This window comes from Anoplophora glabripennis, unplaced genomic scaffold (assembly GCF_000390285.2).
Source record: "Anoplophora glabripennis isolate ALB-LARVAE unplaced genomic scaffold, Agla_2.0 scaffold75, whole genome shotgun sequence".
NCBI lineage: Eukaryota > Metazoa > Arthropoda > Insecta > Coleoptera > Cerambycidae > Anoplophora > Anoplophora glabripennis.
The window spans coordinates 839,671-855,763 of NW_019416255.1; the positions used below are offsets into that span (position 1 = coordinate 839,671).

Sequence of the window (16,093 nt, forward strand, 5' to 3'; positions counted from 1 at the left end):
TTTTATCAACATATTGAGATTCAAATACATTAGTTATACGGTTTAGCAAATATTCATTTTCCACATATTTTTTTCCTTAATTTGAAATTATTGAAATAAATTCACAACAATTTTTGGAAGTGATTATTATAATTTAGGACCATTTACTCTTAAACTCAATTTATTCGTCACAACAGAAATTTTCCTAAATTTTGGAGCGTAACAAGGAGACAAAATAGTACTTTTAGATAAAAACTTTTAAATCAGCTGCACTTAAAAGGAAATAACGGTAATTTTCTTTTTAGATCTTTACCGTGATTGCTGTTATAGCAACAGTTAAAGCTGGTGCAATTTCTGTTGTATCTGGAGGCCTGGGCGTTGGAGGCTTAGGTTTAGGAGGAGGGTTGGCCCTAGGTGGAGGATTAGGGGGACTAGGTCTGGGCCATGGAGTTTCAATTGCAGCAAGACCTGCTGTAGTGGACGTTCACGTAAGTCGTTGATTTTTACATCTCAAAAATTTAAATTTATCGAAAAATACAAACAAAAATAAATTAATACAGTGATATACTGTTTATAATTATTAAAATGTATAAAAAAATTAGCAATATCAATTTTGAATTTTGTTAAACAATAGAGAATTATATTTTTCAGAAGAAATTTGGCTTTGGGTTTATATAAAAATCTTTTTAATATTATTTAGGATATGTGCATATTATATTCTTAAAAATATCTCAGACAAAATGGTATTTGTAATTAATGAACTTCAACACCATCATTAAACTGATATACGGAATTTCGGTAGTTCATTGGGAATTAAATTTTATATTTTATATTTAATTAACACTGTTTCTACTTTAGAGTTGGCAAAACTTTTCCAAAGTCATGAAATTCATCAAAAGCACAAAATGATGTAATATGTATAATTTACGGAAATTTACAAAAATTTACCAATTCTTTAACATAATCTATATTCCTTTCTTGCTGTAAGGACTCAACAATGACTTTGATTTCACTAAGTTAAACCATATCTTAGTTTCGATACCATTAGTGTTTTTCAAAATTTTCGATTGCAAGCACTAAAAACGGGTTGCTATTTTTAAAATCTTTCACAAGCTTGTATAAAAATCTATAGTAAAGTTTAATATTTCTTAATATTGTATTTCTAATACTTTATTCTTATTTTCGATTTAATGTATGTAGATGTTCTTTTTTTTTCCTCATATAGTTTTTAATATTTTAATGTATTTTGTTTATTTTTATTTGTACCGTCTATTTTCTTTTGTTCTTTTGTTCGACATATTTTTTCAATTCTCTTTCTGGCTTTCTGATTTCTACTTATTCACTAAATTTTTTCTTTTCTGGAACTTTTTATTATTATATGTATATTTTTATGCAGAAATGAAGAAATTTATAGAATCCTATAATTTTAGTCATTTGTTTACATATTTACGAATTTGATTTGGTGAGTCTAAATTCGACACAGTAAATAACTAAATACCAAATACGTGGTCCTTATTTTGAACAGATTAACAAAACAATTTGTTAATTTTTTTAAAAGTGCTGCTGCGTTTACCTGCCACTCCATAAGAAGAACTAATCTTTTTTCAATTGATAACACAACTGAAGTCCTTGTTTTACTTATTCTTTGAAGTATCAGACAGTATATGCGACAAGCACTATGCAATTTTGCAAATGCGTCATCACTTATAAACCTGATTTTCTCGAAAACTGTTCTCGAATTATCAAAGTTAAACCTACCTATTTTCCCTTAACATTCTAGATGGTATAAATAAAAAAACTGAGGATGAAATTGTCACAGTTACTCCTCTAAAAATTCATTGTTTTGAATCAAAGCGATTGCCTCTCTCTAAATGTTGGAATCTGTTTCTAATACACTAGGAACATTGCTAATATTATTTCCTGATAATTACGAAGGTGTTACAAATAGAAAACTACTGTCTATAAATGGTTTTCCTATCTACTAAAGGTTTAGAGTTAAACATTTTTGATAAAAAATAATATCTTGTCGCCTCTTTCCCGCAGAAGACATTGGCACATGTCTTTAATTAAAATATGTATTTTAATTACAGACTCCAGCTCATTATGAGTTCAAATATGGAGTGGCGGACGGCCACACAGGTGACCAGAAGCAGCAAGCCGAAGTTCGTGTTGGTGACACTGTTAAGGGCGAATACTCCCTTGCCGAACCCGACGGCACTATTCGCGTCGTTAAATACACGGCAGATCCTCATAATGGCTTCAACGCTGTAGTAAGCCGGATAGGACACGCTGCTCATCCTCAAATCGTCGCCAGTCATGGAGTTGCTCTTGGAGGAATCGGACTTGGAGGTCATGGTCTGATATAGACCGTGTGAAACTCATAGGAACTGACTGACTTTTATCATTGATGCCGCCCTCTTCATCGCCTTCCATATCGTTGATTGTCATACTTGCTGCTCATCTCTAATTTATTATTTATAGTTTTGTATATATTGTAGCTTTAATAATTGTATACATGGAAACAATAAATGTTTTCCCGGAATTGCTGGCATTTTTTCTTATAATTGTTTGACGTACAAGAAACTAAGCAAGTTGTCTCCAGAATCCTAGAATAAAAGGATCATCAGTCAATAAAGGATACAAATCCTTATAAGTTCGATTCCACGAAAATGTGTTTGAAAAAATATTATAGTCTAAAATATGTTTCATTTTAATTTATTGCGATTAGTAAATACCTAACAACTATTCTAAAGAAGAAAACATTTTTTGTTGGGTACAAAACGATATTATTATTATTTGAAATGTAAAACTTAAATTGCCTCCTAAAATCAACATTGCTCTATACTTGCTGAGATACACAAACATTTTATAATGGAGATGAAAAAATTTATAACTTATTAACTTTATATCAAAAAATTCAGTTTGTTCAGTTTTTCAGGAAGCCATGCATACTAAATTTAATTTAGTATTTACTAAAACGAATATACTTTAATGACACCTTATGAAAAAACTATTATCACAACTTCTATATTCTAATAATTATAGAAGTTGTGAAAATAGTTTTTTATAGTTTTACTTATCGTTTTGTTTTGTTACCTAAGTACTCCCTACTTCAATCACACGAACGGAAATAGTGCCTCAAAAAAGTTGTAACGGTCGTACTTTCTTTTTAGTGATAACACACTTTTAAATAAAACAAGTCTAAAATTTTATATCACAATATTTACCTATTCTCTGAGAAAAAAGTCCTTTATTGCCACTTCTTTCTCAGTCATATAGTTAGGAGAAGTTAAATTAAAAGGTATCTCAAAATTTTATTACGTTGTTGTTTAGAATCTAATTTTGTTTATTGCTCTGCAAATTTTGTTATCGTGAGCAAAGATTCTCTAAATAATATTGCTTTAGATGTACCATTTGTCTTATTTTTCCTAGACAAGAAAAAATAAATTATTTCCATACTAACAAATATATTTTGTTGCAATAAAAATTATTGTTATTTATTAATTTTTATTAAGATATGGTACCGTAATGTGCCATAGGTATACTCTGTTACAAAAGTTGTATGTGAAATAAATTAAAGATATACAAAAACGGGCCTATATTTATATATAAAAATAAGCTGAAATTTTTTTAAGCAATATTACTTGGACCTGAACCTTCTTTTCAAAAAGTACCTAATAATGTTGTTATTTAACAAAATAATTATTGCAATTTATTTATTTGTTCCAAAAGCTTCCGTTCATATGAATATGCTACATCGTTTGTAACTGTATCTTGTGATGGCTATATATTAAAATAAAAAAATAAGTATGTACATTGTTTTGTATTAATTTCACACCACCCCCAGATGAACTGTACTGTTTGACATCTTTTTAAAGTTATCATTTCAAATTTGTTGCTTATCACCAACCTGCTATCCTAACTATGACAAATAACTTAAGTTTTTCACAATTTTGAGTATGTGTAGTATTATAATACGCAGCAAAAATTACTGTGAAGTGCCTAACTTCGCCATCTTTTTGCCCACAGTCATATTACTGATATTACTGCAGTAGAAGTTATTTTGCGTATAAGTGGTAACAAATATCGAAATAAATGTCACTCATACATTATTTCTAATTTGCTATAGTTTGACAATATTTTTTGCGAATAAAATTTTCTTTAAAAGTTTGTTTGCTGCAAGCACGTAAAATTTTTCCGAAAATTTTCCATAGTTTTACATTAATTCTAAGCAAAGAGCGATATACAGGGTGTTCCACTAAAATCGGCGAGGTACGATATTAGGGAACGCTAAACACGCAGCGAAGGTTAAATTCCTGCATTGAAAATAATGGTATGCATTTCGAGCATTTTTTGAACGGGTGTAATTTTCGACGTGGTTTTCTTGTTTGAGGCTCATGTTGCTTGCTGCGTTCCGCGTAATAAAAACCACTCTAACTGCACAAATTGTCGTACTTTCACTGAAAAGATCACGTCGGGTGAAAGATCACGTTGGGGTCACCGACTTGAGGGTTGCTTTCGCTGTACAGCAAAAATAAAACGCTCTCTCAACGGTACAAATAAACTATTTTTATTGAAAACTAAGCTTGTGAAAAAAATACGTGTTGTCGGTTCGAGTGTTTGCTGGAGAGTCTCCCTTGGCGTGGAGTCGCTCGCAGAAGTACCTGGTCCTTGGCGCCAATCCGCCAAGGTCGTCTTCCGGGAACTCTGGTGCGTCCGGGCGTCAAGATGGCGCTGTTGACGTTGTACTTAAAAATGGGTCACTTGCGAACATGTGTACCCACAAACATATTTACTTTTGTTAAAATTGTACTTTCTTTATATAATACCAATATCTGTTTATTATTCTTTTTGTTATTATTTCCAAGATTGTTATTGTATCAGTCATTGGCGTGGGTTTAGGTAGGTTCGTTTACAAACGCATTTTGTTTTGGTAATTAAATGTGTTTTTGTTAGCGTTTTATCTTGATATTTCACTTTTTTAAGAAAACGTGAAACAACCTAAACTTAGATAAATAGCGCCAATAAATAAACAACACTTTCTTAAGAAATTTCAAAATTATACCATACTATAGCACTGCATTTAAAATTTTTGAGAAAAAAAAACGGAATTCATTTGAAATAATGCCATCTATAGGATTCCTTATTGAAGCAAATGACATTACGCATTCTCCACGAGATAAAGCACGAAAAGACCTTTCCAACGAGATAACTATGGGCTTTTGTTTAGTCAATCCTTCAAAAAATGCATTTTTCTGATCAGACATTAGGGGCTTCCCCCACCCTTCCTACCGAGAGATAGTACAAAATATCAATAACAAAAGTTATGCGCAATGAATTCGGCTATCCATATTTGTACTAAGTATTTAATATACCTGAATAGGAAACATTTCTGAGAAAAATTCAACTCTATATTTTGGCATGTAGATTGCGTCCCCTAGCGGCCGAACTTGAAAACTATTTCCAGCGATTTCTCTTGGTCGATTGATGATTTTTTTTTTCTCGAAACTCTAGGACCTAACTTTCTCTTATATCATACCTCGCCGACCTTAGTGAGACACCCTGTATATTGTTGTCGTATGTCATATGACGTAACAGCTGCTTATTTGCCACCAATCCGTTACTTTAAAAATAGTTATAAGAAATTAATTCCCCACTTCGGTGAATAAACACGATTGCCAATATTTTTGGACATTTACACATAAATAGTGGTTTCTAGGATATCTCGAAAAACACAAAAATTTTAGTTGAAAATTATTCATCTGAAATTGTAAACAGAAATTACTTTTGACAGTTGAAACTTTTCATACCCCTCAAGCCAAAGGACCAAAAAAGTCATTAAATATGGATTAAGGATACGAGATAGATAAATAGCATATTTATAATACATTGCAATTTTATATTGAAGAAAAAAATTCTATAGATTTTCTGACATAAATAATTTTTCGAAAATTAAATTCCTTTTTATGAGAAATAACGTTAGACCTTAAAAGTACTTATCTAATTTGCAGTGAAATTCTGAGATTTCATTGGATTTCATTGAGAGTGCCTTCCAGTACCATCACCATTGGTTCACAAATTTGTATTTATGTACATTCCAATGAATTTTTGTCCTTAATTAGTTATATGATGGGCTAAAATTTCATATAAGTCAAATATTTATCAGAGATATTTGAATAAAAATATTTTTTAATTTTAACACCCTGTATCTTAAAAATGGTTGTAACCCATTTCCATTATTTTAGTAATTTCCAACTTTTTTTTTTCAGAGTAAACGTCCTGTATGATATTGAATATATCGGTTTACAAATAATGTGTTCCTCAATTATGTATTTTTTTGCTAATGACTGAAAAATATACAACAGTCAACAAAGAATAATATAATATAATAGTGAATAGAGTATACTGAACTAAGTTTCAATGCATTTCATAACCGATATGTCGAAAAAATACTTTGCATTTAGTTCACCTACTTTCCTCCAACATTTTGGTCGCCACTTCAAGGAAATTGCTGCTGAAAATATTTAAAAATCAACTTGTCCACCCAGTAATTCAATGAACAATAACAAGCCATTCTGGTCAGCCAAGATATGGACCTACATAGGTGTAATAGCCATAAAGTATTGCATAATACTTTGTATGCGCTTAATACCTACATGTTCACACCGAGTGAGACTGGGGAAAATTTTTACAGTCAACCCCGAAATGACGGTGCGGTTTCTAATTAAAAAATCCCTAATTATTTCAAATTCATGCATTACTATCAGAAGATTGATTTAAATTTGGTTTGTATATTAGTGAATGTAAAGTTAGGCTTTGCTATATATATGTAGGTGAAGTTTGTTAAAATTATCAGTTTGTGCCTTAGTCCCGGTTGTTTCACATCAACAGGTCATCAATAATGATTGCCCAAGTAAGATATAACAAAGAAACCCTTTTAATGGCATTAGTCCTGGTGCATAAGTAATAGGTGAAACTACTTTGTATGTAAATTATACCGATTCTTTTAAATTCAAGTTATTGTTAAGTAAATTAACTAAATTATTATTATTATTTTTGATATGAAGAGAATTTAATAGATTGAACTTATTTTTTAGTTATAATGTTGCCTTCATATTATATTCTACTGTGACTTAGGATCTGAAAATTAGGTAGTTTCCTCTCTGTACAAAAATTGGAAATTTTGATACCTATATGAATTAGTTAAATTAATTAATTAATTAAATAGATAATTTTTTCTTAATTTAATTTGAAATTTTGGATTACGTTTAGCGAAAAATTTGAGAAATCACTAAATATTTGTACTAAGCATATAAATAGTATAATACATATTTCGTATGGATTTTTTGAGAAATTTTCTATATATCCAATAATTTACATGTATACCTACATTCAATAATTGAACGAAATTGAACGAAACCTTAATTGTATTGTATAAAACATTATTGCATAATTGTAATGTATACCTTTTAAAATATATACACCTTATATTTACATCATACAGGGTGATTCACTATGTATTGACTTCTCCATTAACTTTTTGTGTTTTATAGATTTATAAAAAAACGTGAAATATAAAAGTTGCACAATTTTTTATGAAGTTTTTTCGATACTGATAGTAGAAAGACAAGTGAAGTCCAAACAAAATGACTGCGGATGTTAACTTGTTAATATAAATGGGACACCCTGTATATAGGGTTTGTTGGGTCCATCTTTGACAATTAGCGAGATACTATTAAAAACGAAAGAAGGTTTTTTATTAAGAAAATAATGTATCTTATAATTGTTAGACCTCTTTCAGGCATTTCTATAAATATTATAGAAATTAAAATATAGTAATTTCTCATACTCTATTGTAATTCCTATATTTCAATTTTCTACTTTTGTGTAACCCATTTTAATTAAATAATGATACGAACTATGAAACAACAACAATGTTGTCATGACATTACTGCCTGTCACGGCCTACCATATAAAAATGTCCATGAGTAATTAAGTCTCTCACGGACTAATTAGTGAGATTTAGTTAAAATACCTATACGCATTTTGGACCGTATCAATGTCCGATATGTCAAATATATTACAACTAAATCTGTTAATCCTTACGTAGTGGAAAAAAGGCACTAATGCCTGAAAGAGGTCTAACAGTTACCACATATCTTATTTTCTTAATAAAAAGCCTTATTTTCTTTTTTTAATAGTATCTCGCTTATTGTTAAAAATGGACCCAACCATGACATATGATGTTCGACAAGGAACGCTCTATCCCAATATGTAAAAATAGGTATACAGAATGTTCCACTTAAATTAACAAAGTTAACATCCACGACTATTTTTCTGGACTTCATTTGTTTTTCTACTATCATTTTCAAAAATTATGTACCTAAAAAATCGTATAACTTTTGTATTTCACATTTTTTTATTTATAACTCTAAAAACAAAAAAGTTAATGTGCCAAGTCAAATTATAGTGAATCACCCTGTACACCTAAATATGAATAGAAACAATATTATTTGAGAATTTCTAAAAATATATGCTAGATTATTATTTTATGAGTTTGTCTACATTCATCAACGTAATATTTTGTCAAAAATGAATTCGTTTGGATTTTCTTTAAAAATAAGACTTTTTCAAAAAATCTCTATCATCTGAAATGCTTGAAAAAATCCTTAAACCGTTATGATGCAATTTTTTATGAGCTTTTCAGTGACATAGTCAGTTTTTTAACAGTTATCGAGAAAATAACGGAAACTTTGTTCTTTATAGACACCATATCAAATTTTGTCAAATTCAAAATCGGTAAAATTGTATCTTGTCTGGCTATATTTACTACAAAGATGAAAACTGGGTTTGACGTAGCGAAGAACTATTTTCGTGTAATAAATTCATTAACAGGCCATAAATCTTGGTGAAAAAATTAAACAAACCACTGTAAAGCGAATCACGTCACAAACAATGGAGTTATTTACAAATGATTTTGACAAAGATCTTTAACTCTTTTTCTAAATTAATTCTAAACATAGAAAATTATATTGTTTTCTAAAGAATATTAATACACATTAAATTCTGCAGTTCTTTCTTCAGTTTCAGTTCATTGAATCTTTTCTCTGTCTCATATAGTTTCTAAGATTTCTTTATAACATAATCAAATTTGATTCGGCCTTCTTGCTAGGAGTATGTGCTTTATTTCAAATTAGACTTTAAAATATTGGTAAAGATTCAATTTGAAACCACTTAATCTGTTGTAGGTAGCTGTCCTTGCAAGCCTTCTTGCCTTGGCTCATGCCGGAGCCCTGGGATTAGGACTTGGTAGAATAGGACTTGGAACGGGACTAGGTACAGGACTTGGACTAGGTCTTGGAGGAATTGGGGGTATTGGAGGTATTGGAGGTATTGGAGGTCTTGGACTTGGAGGAGGAATTGCCATTGGTACAAAATCTGTAGATTTATATGTGAGTTGGAAGCGCAATACCTTATATCCGTAATTTATTTTGAAAGTGTAGATACAAACATACCTATATCGAATTTTATTTCAGATTACTCTTTATACAATCCTTCCACTTGCACTTAAATTTTGAATCGCAGCATTACTTTCAACTTTTTTGTTTTCAGTACATTTAGTATTCCTTAATACATTAATTTTCACAATGTGTCGGCATAATTTCGATTAACATAAACTTACATTTAAGTAACCATAGAAATATTAATACTTACTGTTTACACAGGCTCCTCCAAAATACGAGTACAAATATGCAGTTGAAGATGCTCACACCGGCGACTTGAAGGAACAAATAGAATCAAGAATCGGTGACATAACCAAGAACGAATATGCTTTGGCTGAAAAGGATAGGGCTACTCGAGTGTCAAGGATTATAGCTGGAGGCAAGGCCATTGGTCTCGGATTATAGTTGTTTTAAAACACCGACCATACTTCATGATGATTTTCTCTCAATTTGTGTTCACCTGTCATAGTTGCTCATCTCATATTTATTTCTGTACGTCGTACCTTATCATGCGAAGCTAGTTTTATTATTTTTTATAAAAACAATAAAGCTATTCCAGTATTTTTGTCTTTACATTTTAAAAATCCTTAAATATACCCAAAATCACCTTTCTTCGAAAGACCGTTTATTATGCTGTATTGTTCCTGTTCTCCTTTAAGATGAAGCAGATAAGCAATAATAAGTGGGCAAAAAAATGTATTAATTATTAATGAAGTTTTTCAAGAATCTGACTATTCCATGATGCCCATGATACACTTTGGTAGGAAATTGAAAACTAAAGATAATGTATAAAAATTATTGCTCCAAAAAGCAGCTTAGTTTAGTTACATAGAAAATTTGGAGATGTTGAATATAAAATTGTTTGTTCAATAATAATTATAAATGTTTATTTTAATTTTAAGCAAAAATATAATATGTAGTTACTATTAGAGAGTACTTACTATTTTAGCTAACTAGAAATTAATCTTTATTAATTTTTATTTTTTAAATTTCACCTATTTAAAGAAACTTTAAATAAAACTCATTTAATATCATGTTTCGTAAATGTTAGAAGTTTTTTATTTAAGAAAATATGAAGTTGATTTAAAAATTATAATTTGAGTTAGCAGAAGCGTTAAAAGATACAACTAATAGAAAACAGAACTAAACAGTGCTCTATTCAACATATGAATTTATAATTAAAATAAGGATCAGCTAATCAAATTTTCTTACAAACAGACCCAAACAAGTCCACAACCGTTTTGAAACATAAACCATATAGACTGTGACTTGTAGTTAAATTTCATCATATACCTACAGAGCCTGTCAAGAGTTAAGGAGAATATTCCTCATCAAAATTAAAAAATTCTCCAGTTTCTTTCTTCTATCAAAAGTAATCGAATTCATTTGAATTCCTGTCAAATGAAACAACGCCATTAGAAGAGCAGGATATTCCAAAGGGGTAATTTTTTCGAAATAAACATTGGTAGTTTCAATAGACAAAAACTGATAAGGATTTTTGGTCATCAGCTTCTTAAAATATACCCAACTATGATTTTTTATTAACCTACCTTATGAGATAAAAAAATTCAAACTGGATCATTTGATCAATTATTTGTATTTTTTCAAATTGGAAAGGATGTTTGTTATGAAACGGTTACTGTCAACCACTTGTCAACCATGCAAAAAATAAAAAGTGGAAAAAGGTGCACTAAAGTATGGAGTTAATTTTAAAAATCATTTAAGGCTAACCAAGGAAAATATTTAGGAACATATATAAATTATATTATTATCAAATATACTTGTAAATATTATTTGTTGTGAAATTCTATTTTTTTTATTATTTGTTAAAATAATAAGGTTAGAAAATAAATTGGCAAATAATTGGAGGTTTTTTTTATTCAGCGCACTCATACATCGAACATTTTTCCCGTAAATTTAAAAACTTGTCCAATTAATAAAATGGTATCATGACAAAATTATGGCTCAACTCAGATCAATAGAGCAGATATCAAGTAACTACACAAGCGGAATTTTTCTCAAAAAAATATTTTTTTGTAATTTTTTAATGCACATTGTACTTGCAGTACAATTAACAATTTTTAAAGATTAATCAATTTATTGTTATAGTAAATATCCCAATAATTTCGTTTTTCAAAAAATAAATAGCCACTTACTAAATTTAATAAATAATTAAATAATATGAAAACTATAATTACTGTTAAATCAGTGAGAACAACTATGGAAAAATGTACTGAAACAGGGACACCATATAAAATAAAATACATAATTTTTCTCCAGTGGCACAAAACGTAACCGGGTTCATATCAATACAGCTGGTTTCAGTTGACTCTTTTTGACAATGACAATTTTTTACACTGAATATAATTTCACTCACTCAATATTCTGAAAATATCGCTGAATATATTCATTTCCTCAGAAGATACTAGAGATATAATAGTATTTTTACACTTAACTAGAGGACTTCAAGAGCGACGAGATTAATCTTATATATAAAATTCTCGTGTCACAATGTTCGTTCCCGTACTCCTCCGAAACGGCTTGACCGATTCTCATGAAATGTGAGCATATTGAGTAGGTCTGAGAATCGGCCAACATCTATTTTTCATACCCCTAAATGTTAAGGGTGGTCCACCCCAAAATTTTTTTTTTATTTTTTGGACAAAATTTTCTGTTTTTATTTTTTCATGATTCAGCATTGAAAAATACATACAGTTCTAAATTTTCACCCTTATACGATCAACCCCTGATTTTTAATCGCGATTTTTATATTATTTTGTTCCATCCACAGTTCCACAAGATGGCAACACAACGTTTGCCGGGTCAGCTAGTAGACAATAAAAATGTTATAATTGTAGAGACAAAATCTAATTCACATAATTATTATGTCTTAAACTTTGTATACGTATGCAAATTTCATAGAAAGATAACAATTAACATTGGAATAATATTAATATAATATTATAGTATTTAGTTGTTACGCAATATGCGAATAAGTAGATTAGAAATTTGCATATCCTAAATGCATTTCTTGAACTTCTCGATGTAGAACTAGTTTGACCATATATTTCAAATGCATTACATATTTGAACGATTTTTGAGCACAGTTTATTGTATTATGCAAGTATATAATTGTTGCAGTATGCACCCATATGTTGGTCAGACACATAGACTGTTTTTTTTTAAAAAACGCTGAACAAAAACGAATACAAAATATGTAATGGACCGTTGTATGTACATACATAGGTTTTTAATTTTATAAATAAATATATCTGTGGAAAATGATTGCACATTTCCTATAAGTGATATGTAGTTAATTATAGAATGTATTTCAAATATTTTGATGTACATAGTAACGTACTTGCTACTTTCAATAAGAACATAATCGAGGAACCGATGAATATTTTCAACTTTAACATACATTATTGGGAAAGATTGAAGTTTTCATCTAGAAATCTAAGAAGTTGATCTTTTAAAGCCCTTATATACATTGAAATATGGCGAAATGTTATAACGGAATTTTTAAATATTGTTTAAATTCATGTATTGTGAATATTAAATCCAAGCATTACACTGCTGAGAATCGATGCACCATGTTCAATGTGTGTAGAACAGCTGACGCAGATACCCGGTTTCACTATTCCTGGAGTTGATGGAACAGTCGATCACCGCATATTGCAATGTGTAGGGGGGGTTTTTACATTAATATTTCAGTAAAACTGGAATAATATGATATTCTTTTTTATAAAATTCATTTATTTTATCTACTATGTACATAATATAGCACATCTAAGACATAATATAAAAATAATATAAATATGAGATGAGCAACTTGAGCTATGAGTAACAACGATGAACATGCCTGAGGTTATCTTCGATATCACGAAACAATTCCCCTCGAAAATGGTCTACAGTTTACCGAGACCAAGTCCAAGACCTCCTAGACCGCCTAGTCCAATTCCACCAACTCCAACACCGACCGGAACAGCAACAGCCTTTTGGACCAGAATTTGTGGGTGTACGGCTTTGCCGATCCTTTCTACTATCGCGTTGAAGCCGTTGATGCCGTCGGAAGTGTATTTAACCACTCTGATGGTACCATCGGGTTCAGCTAGGGAGTACTGTCCCTTTACCAGGTCCCCTACTCGAACTTCGGATTGTTCCTTTTGGTCTCCAGTTTTGGGGTCGCCTACTCCGTAGGAAAATTCGTATTTTGGAGGTGCCTGCAAATATGTAGACATTGGCATGACAACTTGTGGAGATATATGTAAGTATATTATCTCTTTGAAGCTTGTTGTTTTTATTATCACTGTCGTCAACGATTAACAAAAAAACTTACGTATAAGTCCACAGCAGCAGTTCCTACAGCTCCAGTGAGACCGACTCCTCCTATAAGTCCTGCATGGGCTGCAGCGAATAAAGTTGCGACGGTAATAGTCTGAAAGTAAGAAAATAAATAGAAACAATTTTAATACGGTTATATTTGGTTAGCTCATAAATATTTATTTTTTTCTTTGGAAAATGATCTAAATTTCAATAACGTACATAACTGATGATTCTAATTTTGGTATTGAGACACAGAAAGAAGCCAAAAAAAAAAGAGAATTTCTGATATTATGGGAACTATAATATCAATATGTAATTTTGGTATATCGATGGAAAACTAAGTGTATTCTAATATTAGAGAAAAAAAATTAAGTATGTACCTATAGAAACTAAGTCACATTTGTTAAAGAACATTTTGAAGACATTTATTGCAGATTTCAATATCGGATATCGCTGGTTAAACAATCTCCAGACCGTTAAAAAGTCTAAATCGACCATCCCGTAAATTCTTCATATATTTTGAAATTTTTTAATTCAAAATTGTTTAATTTAATAGAAACATTTCTAACATTTCGTCTATGCCTTAAGGCAAAATAAATATTTGATAAAATCTATTTTGAAAAATATTACTTATCAAAAATATACTCACGTGGAAAATCATTTTTCTTGTTAGGTATTTGTGAATTATTATAATAATTTCGAAGTCTGTACAACACTGATGTTATCACATTTCAGGGGTTTATTTATATATCGCCCAAACCGCTCACTTATGTATGGAAATAAAAATTTTAAACTTGAAATTTTGTTCTCTGTTACGCTTGGTTTAGCTTTCGTTAGAATACGAGTATAACACTCAACGTTACTTAAGTTCGGTTAAGCTTGCGTCAGATTCAAAAGATATATGTTTCCTAAGTAAACTCTAGAAGCAATTAACCGAAAAACTTAAAGAATTATATCAAAAATAATGTTTTGAACTATTTTTAAGTCAAGAAACATGCAACTGAAAACACAATAATTATAGTTAATAGTGTGTACTGCTTAGTAGGAACTACAAATTATTCCTTTCCACTTGAACAATAAACAATTTAGATACAATTATCAAGAAAATAAGTGCTGACATTCATTGATATGAGAAAATTAAACAGATAATGTTTTTTTAACAGGAGATGCTGAAAATCATAACAAATGAAAATAATCACTATTTGCCTTAAGAAATATACATGGTGTTCCTTAATGATATGCGAATATAAAGATGCGATTCTACATGGACAATTTAATGATAGGATACTTTATAAACTATGGTCCAAAAATGTTCCGTTGTGAAAATACGGACTGTTAAAATTTTAGGAGAAATTAATATTTTCGAAACTGCTTGAGACATTTCAGAGATATTTAGTACGTAGTGATAGTTAATAGAGGCGCATATTTTTCAATACAAACGTAATTCTTAGCTCCAACAGTGGCGTGCGTATGGGCACTGACTTTGATGTTTTTAAAGAAAAAAATGATACGCCAATGGTTTCTTTACCAAATAAAATTATTTTTAAAATCCCCGTTCATTTCGAAAGAGAAGAGCTCTCTTGAGTTTCGGTCCTGCAATGCGTCATCAATATCCATGTAGAATCACAACCATATATATTGGCATATCGTTAAGGTACATATTGTATTTGACTATCAACTTCCAAATTGTATGATGCATTTTTATTAGCTTGAATTCCAGGTGTTTAAATATTTTTAATTAGATTTATTATGTGCAATATCTTTGTTTTACATTGATTACATTAACATTTTTTAATCTACGTCTGTATTTCGGGATATTTGCGCATTTATTTAAAAACTTGAACACACTGTAGATAGTGAATGAAATAACTTTGGACTAAGTTATATTTGGACTAATATTTTGACCTCAAGATTATTTAATAGCTACTCCATTTGAATAGGTACACAATATATACGGAGTGTCCACGCGAAAGTGCATAATATTTAAGGAGACATTCCCCACACAAAAATGAACAAATAAAGTTACAAACTTTAGCTCTTAGTGATAACTTCATAAAAACTAAGGTACGTTGGCAATTAAATTCCGGTAAAATTAAAACTTATTAAAACAATGAAATCAAGATTACATTAAAACACAACATTCTGTGATCGGTGCAATTTTCACGAGATTCTATTCAATAAATCTGATGTCGCCTTATCTCGAGCGTAAATACAACGGTTTGTGATTGTTCATTGTAAACGAATCATCAATATTGGTGACGTCAAGATTTGGGGGGGGGTCGAGG

General features: G+C 30.2%; 2 protein-coding genes across 2 annotated transcripts in view; one reads left to right on the plus strand and one right to left on the minus strand.

Moving 5' to 3' along the window:
* The window catches only part of LOC108903361 (adult-specific cuticular protein ACP-20-like), a 10,208-nt gene extending 321 nt beyond the window's left edge, over window positions 1-9,887 (plus strand). Inside the window, exons 2-5 of the mRNA XM_023457272.1 lie at window positions 285-467; window positions 2,070-2,334; window positions 9,283-9,431; window positions 9,705-9,887. Of these exons, the coding sequence (XP_023313040.1) occupies window positions 285-467; window positions 2,070-2,334; window positions 9,283-9,431; window positions 9,705-9,887 (780 nt within the window). The remainder of the gene's footprint in view (window positions 1-284; window positions 468-2,069; window positions 2,335-9,282; window positions 9,432-9,704) is intronic.
* A 3,503-nt stretch (window positions 9,888-13,390) lies between these two features.
* Window positions 13,391-14,469, minus strand: LOC108903362 (adult-specific cuticular protein ACP-20-like). Its single transcript, XM_018705508.1, has 3 exons — window positions 14,458-14,469; window positions 13,822-13,920; window positions 13,391-13,705 (listed from the first exon to the last, which is right to left on the minus strand). The coding sequence occupies exons 1-3, from the start codon at window positions 14,467-14,469 to the stop codon at window positions 13,391-13,393; spliced, it is 426 nt and encodes a 141-aa protein (XP_018561024.1).
* Window positions 14,470-16,093: the final 1,624 nt, after the last annotated feature.

Bases quoted from the DNA above. Each gene is read 5' to 3' on its own strand.
- LOC108903362 (XM_018705508.1), bottom strand. The intron at 13,706-13,821 runs GTAAGTTTTTTT...ACATATTTGCAG, and splicing joins CTGCTGCTGTGGACTTATAC to GCACCTCCAAAATACGAATT.